A 10,463-nucleotide genomic window follows, 5' to 3' on the forward strand; every position below is an offset into this window, starting at 1 on the left:
CTCTCTCTCTCTCTCTCTCTCTCTCTCTCTCTCTCACACACACACGGTGGGGGGGTTGCTTTAAGAGTTTTTGTTGACACTTCTGGGAATCTGGCATTTGTCACTGGGCTCAGACAAGGAAGAAGGATCAGATAAGAATATCAGAAACAGTGACCATGGGGCTTTGTTTACTACTTTGCTGAATTACTTATGTGATCTCTTTGCTTACTACTTTACTTAATACCTTGTATGATCCTGCTGGGTGGTGGTGGCACCTGCAATCCCAGCACTTGGGAGGCAGAGGCAGGTGGAAAGCAGGGGCAGGCGGATTTCTGAGTTCAAGGCCAGCCTGGTCTACAGAGTGAGTTCCAGGACAGCCAGGGCTATACAGAGAAACTCTGCCTCGAAAATCCAAAAAAATAAAAAAATAAAAACAAAAAAACAAACAAAAACCTTGTGTGATCCTTTTGCTTACTACTTAATTACTATCTTGTGTGATCTCCTTGTTACTACTTTTCTTGATTACTTTGTATTTGATCTAAGAACTGACCATGTTTTTTGGATATACCTTGAATGATATAAAAGGAGGCTGGAGAGATAAAAGCTGCTTCAGTCTCAGTGTGGGCTGGACTCGTGTTATAATTTTGTCTGTTTTTCTTTTTCAATCTTCACTCCCTTGCTTGACTGACAGTCTCTTGTTGACTGACTGAGCTGGCTTGGTCACCTATCTCTATTAGTAAACACACACGCACACACATGAATGCACCCACTCAAATACCCCTGCCTTTTATGTATTAAAGGTAAGACAAAGAATACAAGGCCAGCAAGATAATCAGCAGCTAAATATGCTTACACCCAAGCCTGAGAATCTGAGTTTTATAATATAGGTGTTCTCAATACCTACATAGTGTAAGGAGAGAACTAATTTCTGCAATTTGTTCTCTGACATCCATGCATATGCCCTACCCAACAGTCAAATAAAAGGGATTTAAAAGAAAATTCTTCAAGAATACAGTTGTTTTAACAAAGATCATAAAGTAGGAAAATTACAAAACAAAAAGTTAAAAGAGATCAAAATTACAATAGCTGAAATGGAAAATACACTTTTATTAGGGTATTTCCCAAAACATACTATGGATGTTTAGAGAGAGGTATGAGCTACAAGAAAGAATTCGGATGCTGGAGAGATAGATGGCTCAGTGGGTTAAGAACACTCACTACCCTTGCAAAGGATCCAGCCAATATAGCACACGTATACACCCCAAGCATGAGAACATGAGTTCAGATCCCAAGCATCCATAAAAAAAAACAGGTACGGTAGTACACCAGTAATCCTAAAATCGGCAAAAGGACATGAGATTGCTGGCCAGGTTAGTATACCTGATTAAGTGAGCTCCAGATTAAATGAAAAACCATGCATCAAAAAAGAAGGGAGGGAGGGAAAGAGGGCGGCAGGACATAGCACAGGTAGAGTGAATGAAAAATATACCTCATACAGCCCTCAGGCCTTCATGTGAATATACTTGTGCATAACTATAGGCAAACAAACACATATATACTTGAATACACCATATACAGAATTAAAAGAAAACTAAAAAATCAAAAATAAGCATTTGCTTTGTGCTTTCTCCACAAAAAAAATACATGAAAAACCAAGGCTAAGTGAGTCCCCCCCCCCACCTCCCAAAATTAATAAGGACACAGTAATAACCACCAAATGGGATGAATTGGTTGAAAGTCTATACAAAATAAGTCAAAATAATTAAAAAATATGAGGTGGAGGAATGACAGTGGTTAAGACAACTAGCTGCTCTTCCGGAGACTCCCACCAACACATGGTAGCTCATCACCTTCTGTAATTCTAGATCCAGGGGATCCTACAGTCCCTTCTGGCCTCTGGGAGGAGCAGGCATACAAATGGCACATGGAGGCAAAACATCCACATGCATAAAACAAACCAAAATAAATAAATAAATAAAAATCAAAGGCTGAGAGGCAACCCACCTTGAGCATGCCACATTCTACTTTCAGGTCCATCTAACTTTCTGCCTGAGCAGTCTCTCCCTTAGCCCTAGGCTTAAAATCTGTATTAACTAGAATAATAAGCTCCAAATCTACTTCAAACAGAGAAACAAACGTAAAAAGTGTGTTCAAAGAAGACAAGGATCACAACACTTCTCCAAGATCTACCAGTCCCATCTCCAATGGCCTAAAATCAGGGCTGCTTAGACAAAATTCCAAAGAATTAAAAAAATAGTGTGATAAATAAATGAAATGAAAAAGAACATAAACTCCTTTATGGCTTTAAAAATAACACACACTGAAATGGAATAAAGAAGCCAATACAGGATATAAAAATGAAATTCAATAGAGATAAAATATTGACAAAGAAAATAAATGATACTAAAAACAAAATTCACTAATGCAAACAGAAGTTACTAGAAAGCCTCACAGGCAAAATGGACAAAGAGAGGCCAAGGCTTAAGGACAAGCTGGAGTAAGAGCTGCATCCGGGTAAGAAAAACAAAAGGCTTTTTAAACTACGAACAGTAAATAATGTCAAATACTATGAAAATTCTATGAATATAGAACATAAGAAAGAAAGGGGAAGGGTTGGTACTGTAATGTCTGGGAAACAAGAATTTAAACTAAAAAAAAGAATATAAAGGATAGAAAATATTTTAATATAAGCAAAAGAAAAATTCTCAAACATTAGATGTTAGAAAAAGTCCATTCATATACAAGAGACATACAGAACGGCAATAAATACACAGAAACAAGACAAAACAAAAAAATTATTAAATATAAAGAATTTAAAAAAAAATGGAGAGTTGCAAGACACATATAAATGCAGCCCTATCATAGTAACAGAAATTTGAAAACTCAGAAAGGCACAAAAACACAAATTTCAGGTTCTGAAGAACCACATCTACCAACATAGGCTACTATACCAAGCAAAAATGTCGTAACTGATGGGGAAAGAAAACTATTCCAGGATAAAAGCAATCAAACTCAAAAGATATTTATGACTATAAGACAGCTCTAAAGAGGATACACCAAAAGAATTAAAGAGAGTAATAAAAATCCTCAAATCTATAAGGTGAATTTAAAAATTAAAAAAAAGTGTTGCAACTGTAGTTAAATGAAGTTTACTAAGGAACTAAAAACTATAAAAATCAACAAAAGATTAAGTATTACTGAAGACCTTCCACAAGGAAATATACATATTAATGATTTTAATTCTCCAATTTAAAAAAAAAAAAAAGGTTGGAGCTTGAGAAGATGGCTTAGTGGTTACAAGCACTGGATGCTCTTCCACAGGACCTGGTGTTGATTCTCAGAACTCACATGGCATCTCACAACTACCTCTAACTCCAGTCCGAGGAATCAATACTCAATTCTGGCTTCAACTGGTACAGTATGCATTTGGTGCACACATATACATGCTGGTAAAACAATCATACACATAAATTTTTAATTAAAAAAAAAAGACTAGCAGATTAGATGAAAAGCCAGGCTCCAAAGTATTTGTGTCTCCAAGAAAAACAGGTCACCATCGAAGACAAGCAATGTAAAAGATACAGATCAGAATTCTAAGATTTGACACAGCAGACATTATACCAAACTGATGAAGTAAGTTTTGTTTATTTGTTTGGGGTTTTTTTGTGACATTTTTGCTTTGTTTTGGTTTTTGTTTGTTTGTTTTTTTTTCAAAGCAGGGTTTCTCTGTATAGCCCTAGCTATCCTGGAACTCACTCTGTAGACTAGGCTGGCCTCAAACTCAGAAATCTGCCTGCCTCTGTCTCCCAAGTGCTGGGATTAAAGGTGTGCACCATCACTGCCCAGCAAAATAATAAACTTTTTGGTTGTTTGGTTTTTTTGTTTTTTTGCTTCCACAGGCTTCTGAACACACATGGTACACATTTATACTTATACAGGCTCACACACATATAAATTAAAAATAAATCTCTTGAAATATATAAAATGGCGGATTAGATTGACAGAGACAGACAAGAGTGACAGGCTGACTAAGCAGACCCCTGGTTTTAAGCCGTTGGCTTCGGCCTATAATCCCAGCATTAAGGAAGTTAAGGAGAGTTCAGTTCAGGGTAGCCTGATCTACTCAGCAACATTCTCTGAAAAATGAGACAAGTGTGATTAAGAAATATGTCTGGGCCAGGCAGCAGTGGTGTATGCCTTTAATCCCAACACTTGGGAGGCAGAGGCAGGCGGATCTCTGAGTTTGAAGCCAGCCTGGTCTACAGAGTGAGTTCCATGTCAGCCAAAGACACATAGAGAAACCCTGTCTCAAACAAACAAACAAACAAAAAAAAAAAAACAAAAACAAAAAAAAAAACAAAAAAAGACACTGGCATACAATACCCATAAAAACAAAAAGACAAAAAATATATAGTGAACTGTGTACATAGGTCTGACAGCACTAAGGATAAGAAAAGAACAGCTGCCTCGGAGACAAAGGCGAATGGAAAGTGCCAAATATATTTGGTATTTGTGGGGATTTAGGGTCAATACCATGTAGAAACTAAGGGAATGGCTATTGGGTTTTTGGTTTTGGTCTGCTTTTGTTTTTTTATGGGTGTGTATGGGGGTGTGTGTGCTTCTGTTGAGTAGATGCCACCACCTATGTGTGAGCGCTTTCAGAAGCCAGAATAGGTGTCAGAGCCTCTGAAACACGGCTTACATTTGTTTAGGACCCAACACATCAGTCCTCTAGTAGCAAGTGTTCATAACCTCTGAGCCATCTCTGCAGCCAGACTTAACAGTGTAACTTCTGAAGCATGCAGATGGATACAGTTACTCAAACAGTAAAGAAAAAAAGAACAGCACACATCTAGGCATGCTGGTGAAAGTAATGCCAAGAGTAGGCAAGCAAGGCAGTGGACGGCCACCAAGCCTACATACTAAGACCCTCGGATGGAGGGGAGTGGAGGACAGGGGAAGAGAGGAAGGCAAGCTACCACAGGAGAAAAAAATATATAACCATCGTGGTATCATGATAGAAGGGTTGACTAAGACTGTTTATAAATAGGAAAATGTCTCTGATAATATTCTATATTCTATCAGTAACATAAGAATACACGGACTTGAGCTGGTGAGATGGCTCAGCAGCAAGAGCACTGACTGCTCTTCTGAAGGTCATCAGTTCAAATCCCAGCAACCACATGGTGGCTTACAACCACGTGTAATGAAATCTGACACCCTCTTCTGGAGGTCCAAAGACAGCTACAGTGTACTCATTTATAATAATAAATAAATCTTAAAAAAAAAAAAGTACACAGACTAGAGGCTGGAGAGATGACTCAGCGGGTTAAGAGCACTGACTGCTCTTCTGAAGATCATGAGTTCAAATCCCAGCAACCACATGGTGGCTCACAATCATCTGTAATGAGATCGGATGCCTTCTTCTGGTGTGTCTGAAAACAGCTACAGCACTTACATATAATAAATAAATAAATCTTTAAAAAAAAGTGGGGGGCTGGAGAGTTGGCTCAGCAGGTAAGAGCACTGACTGCTCTTCTGAAGGTCCTGAGTTCGGATCCCAGCACCAACAACCACCCGTAATGAGATCTGATGCCATCTTCTGGAGCGTCCGTCTGAAGACAACTACAGTGAATTATGCTAGAGTGCGCTGGGCCCGGAGCGAGCGGGGCCAGCAGAGGTCCTGAGTTCAATTCCCAGCAACCACACACATGATAGCTCACAGCCATCTGTACAGCTACAGTGTACTCATACACATAAAAATAAATAAAATAAATCTTTAAAAAAAAAAAAAAAGAATACACAGACTCAATTGAAACCTCAGAGTTCCTGCCACATCTTCCCCATATCTTGGTCTCCTTTTATAAAACATTAGCATTTGAAGCATTATAAAAAAAAATAAAGCAAGGCAGTGGTGGCATACACCTTTAATCCCAGCACTTGGAAGGCAGAGGGAGGTCGATTTCTGTGTTTAAGGCCAGCCTGGTCTACAGAGTGAGTTCTAGGACAGCCAGGGCTATACAGAGAAACCCTGTCTTGAAAAACTGGAAAAAAAAAATTTAAGTAAATAAAAAATGTTAGTGTTACCTGTGCTGCAGCCCAAATGCAGTCAATATGCTGAGTACTCAGTCGTCCTTCTGCTGCCAAGAAATTCAGAATGACTTGGCACTGTTTAATAATCTGCAAGAGGAAAATTTGGTATAGTTACTTTTTTTAAAGCCTCTCTATATAATTAAGAAAAAAAACAATTAAGTCTACAAACCTCAATATGTAAATTTGGTCCAAATATATGCTCTACTACATTGTTGCTAATAAGCCAGTCTGCAAGTTCTTTTGCAATGGACCTAGAACCAAATGATTGAAAAAATAATACTTAAAGCATATTCACAGAAAACTTCCATACAGTACAAATTGTAAAAAAATAAAAAATAAATTTACAATACTACAAATCCTAACTATACTGAAATGTAACAAACACCATATCCCTTGAATTTATAAACAATTAGCATTTAAAAGGCTGAGGTAGCAATACCAACTCCTGAAATGAGAACTTTGTGTTCATGAATTAATTTCCACAGTAGCACTGTAGCATTTAGAAAAAGATTTCCCAATACCACTTCTATAATGAATTAAGCAAAGTTGGAAGTAGTTACCTAAGAGATGAACACATAAAGAACTGTACCCAAGAACAACCAGCATGTCTCCTTCCAAGAATTCATTGATGAAGAGATTAAATCATTCACATATAGTTGTAAAGTGGGAAGGAAAAAATAGAAACACTGCCAATATATTTTAACTATTTCTGTGTAGATCTACTACAGATATTAATCCATAAAATTAAGTTTTAATAATTAATATATGAAATCTCAACTCTAGCACTTAGGAGAAGCAAGAGATCACCTTACATTTGAGGCCATCATGTCCTACAGCAATCATTTCCGGGTTAACCAGAGCTACACAGTGACTCTTGTCTCAATAAAAGCAAAACAAAACCAATTGTTTGTTTGTTTTGGGCCAAGGTGAATCATTTTTAGAATGAACATTTATCTTTACTTTTAAGGACTAGAAGATAAAGATAGTTCATACTGGTAAGAAATAGTATAAACAGTGTGAGAAAATTAAAGCAAATAAAAATATGTGTGACTACTGTTGAAGACCTTTAAAACTTTAAGATATACATATTACACATATCAAATTCGCCTATTTTAAATGAAATGTTTTCAATGGATTTAAAAAACATTTCCATCACTTCAGAAAGATACTATTTGTTGGCCCATTTGCAGTAAGTCAATCCTTATTTTTACTTCCAGCCTTATTAGTCTACATCTACATGTAGATGCATGTCCATAATTTATCAATTTATAGACATTTCAGAGTAGGATTACATATTATTTTCACTGCACTTTGAGGAATACAAGCAGATTCAAGCTCTGAAACTATAGCCTCTGTGCATGCTTTATCGAAAGCTCTCATTCAGCATCTTCTATACCTGCACTGTGCTGTGATGTATTGCATTTGTATTCAGGTAAGTGTTATGTGGATATATGTATGCATATATATGGGTGAACACATTTGTGGAGACTAGAGATTTATGCTGAGTGTCATACTTAATTGCCCTCTATCTAATATATTGAACAAAGAGCTCACCAATTCAGTTACTCTAGACATCCAGTTAGTTCCAAGGACGCCCTCCCTTTCTTTGCCTTCCAAGCACTAGGATTCCAGCAAGGCCTATTTGGTACTCTAATTGGAGTAGAGATCCAAACTCCAATCCTTATGTTTACATGCCAAGCCCTGAACACACAGAGCCATCTTCCCAGCCCTACAGTTCTTTGTTTGATTGGTTTTAGTTTTATTTATGTCATAATACATACCATCCTCTGCCTATTTCCCAGGCTCATTTATATTTATAATCCTTTCCTTTTTTGCTTTTTTGTGATGTAAATTAAACACAGTACCTCTTTCACATGGGGCAAGTCCTCTATCAGTGAGTTTCATCCTCTTTTATTGCTGAATAGTATTAAATTAACCAAACCTTTTTTTTAGCATGCATACGTGGGTGTGTCTGTGTATATAAATGGTGTGTGCTGCCTCGTGCCTGTGGAGACCAAAGAGGGCAATAGATTCTCTCAAGCTGGAGTTACAAGTGGCTGTGAACCACCCAATGTGTGTTTGTGAACTAAACTTAGGTCCTCTAGAAAAACATAAATGCTCATAACTGTTGAGCCATCTCTCTAGAACCAATAAATCAAATTTTCTATACATTTACTAGGCTGATTAACTAGTAATATGTATTTTTTATTCCCTAATAGTATTACATCATGCCAATATACTACACTGTTTATTTATTAAGTTTATCTTGTAGCATGTATTAATACTGCGCTCTTTTTACTTAACATTGTTTATCTTTCTATTTCTCTATTTCACTTTGATTGGTATAAGGATATTTTCTACTTTTAAGCTGCTAGTTTTGATCATGTGCCAGTCTTTGGAACATATGATCACATATTTCATTTAATGAGTAGTAAGACTGAATGCCATTATACTCAATTTATGTTTCACTTTCAAGAAGTGTCTACTACATTTTTTTATTATAGCTTTGTAGTGACCAAGTAATATTTCATTATGGCTTTAATATGTCTTGCACGCCGCTCCTTTTTTCTCACATCTGTTGGGAAATCAAGGACCTTCCTCTGACTACCTACCGAATGTTAGAATTGCAGGCATGTACTACCACACCCATCTCTGCTTCATGTATTTGAGCTTCTTGTCAGGTTAATATATGAGTGTGTGCATGTCTATGGAAGTCCAAAGAGTGTCGACTCCTTGGGGATGAAGTTACAGGTAGTTGGAAGCACCCAAGGGTACCAAGAATTGAATGCAGAACTCTGGAAGCAAGTGTTCTTAACACTGAGCCATTGCTCCAGCTCCAGTATATGTTTTTTCCCTTAAAAAGTTTTTAACATAAATTTATCAGGGGGGTATGTATGTATGTGCATGCATACATGTACACTGCTGCTCACAGAGGCCAGAGGAGCACATGAGATCCCTTGAGTTGCAGTTACAGGTGGCTCCAGTAAACTGACATGGGGCCTCTGAAAGAGAAGCAACGGCTCCTAACCACTAAACCATCTATCTCTAGCACTTAAGTATATGTTTTCTTAAAAAACAAGTTTGAACATGTTGTTGCATACAAACTGAAGCCACAGGTAAAGATTTCCAATAAATACTTCAAATCAAATAAAGTCACAACTATAATTGTATATAAACAATAACAAATTGGTATACTTCAGCCAAGGCATGGTGACATACAACTTTAATCCCAGTATTTATTTAGAAGGCAGAAGTAGAGAAATCTGAAGCCAATCTGGTCTACACAGTGAGTTCCAGGACAGCCAAGGGTACAGTCTTATCTTTTTTTAAATGTGTAATTCTATATTAACTAATGCTACTACTTACGTTTCTGTGTCTGATACCAGTGATTCGTTATTGCACACATCATTGAAAGTATGGAGCTGATTCTAAGATTAAAGAAAAGAAATTAAGGTTTGTCCTTTTAACAACAAAACTGTTAGCAAGTGTCAAGGAATAAAATAAATTGGTTACATATATAAAAATACAACTGATAAGATTGCAATTATAAAATAGAAGACATAAAACCATGAGTATACTACTTTATCATGTTAAATACTAAAATTACTTGCAATAGATACATTTATGCTTTATTTCATTAAACACGTTCAAGAAAATAAGGAAAAAGAGGTCAATCTAAATAGTGAGAACACCATCTGTCAGCCATCACAGAGCAGTCTCAGGAAAGGCTTCCTAGGCCACACTAGATTGAGTTTATCTGAGAAGAATGCCAGAAGCACTTTCTATATTTACAAACCCAACACCTAAGTAAGCTAGATTTTCACTGTTCTGACATTACAAAACTACATGAGAAATGGAAAGAAGTAAAGCCAGTGAGGAGCAGAGGAAACTGAGAGCACACCAGTTCTAAAGGAGTCAACTGCTTGTCTTCAGCAAGCTGTTACAAAACACTCGGTCCTCAACTATCCCCACATGTAAAGATTCACACACACACAGGCTTTTATGATTCACCCACTTTAAGAAGTACTTGGAAAGGTAGTTAAACGTGCCTGCTACTCAACGAGCTGTGGCTTCTGCCTGAAAATTAACTCTAAATAATCACTGCCAATTATTTTTCTTTCTTAATTCAGTCTTAAATGCAGATGAGAACCATTAAGCAGGTCATGGTGTGCACACCTGTGATTCAAGTACTCAAGAGGCAGAAGCAGGAAATCCTAAGTTTAAAGCCATCCTGGCTATATACCCAAAACTTGGATCAAATTCATGTTTTTATTTTTTACAAACAACAATAATATAACAACTTAAAAACAGCCTGACGGGCAATTGTGGCGCATGCCTTTAATCCCAGCACTTGGGAGGCAGAGGCAGGTGGATTTCTGAGTTCGAGGCCA

At 37.1% G+C, this 10,463-nt stretch overlaps 1 protein-coding gene across 6 annotated transcripts in view; it reads right to left on the minus strand.

Annotated features, from left to right (window-relative positions):
- Positions 1-10,463, minus strand: part of Usp34 (ubiquitin specific peptidase 34) — a 191,979-nt gene that overhangs the window by 138,461 nt on the left and 43,055 nt on the right. For all 6 annotated transcript variants that reach the window (XM_031342440.1, XM_031342435.1, XM_031342437.1 and 3 more), the window contains exons 8-10: positions 9,439-9,500; positions 6,242-6,323; positions 6,067-6,159 (exon numbers count right to left, since the gene is read on the minus strand). In XM_031342440.1, the coding sequence (XP_031198300.1) occupies positions 6,067-6,159; positions 6,242-6,323; positions 9,439-9,500 (237 nt within the window). The remainder of the gene's footprint in view (positions 1-6,066; positions 6,160-6,241; positions 6,324-9,438; positions 9,501-10,463) is intronic.

This window comes from Mastomys coucha, unplaced genomic scaffold (genome assembly GCF_008632895.1).
Source record: "Mastomys coucha isolate ucsf_1 unplaced genomic scaffold, UCSF_Mcou_1 pScaffold22, whole genome shotgun sequence".
Classification (NCBI taxonomy): Eukaryota; Metazoa; Chordata; class Mammalia; order Rodentia; family Muridae; genus Mastomys; species Mastomys coucha.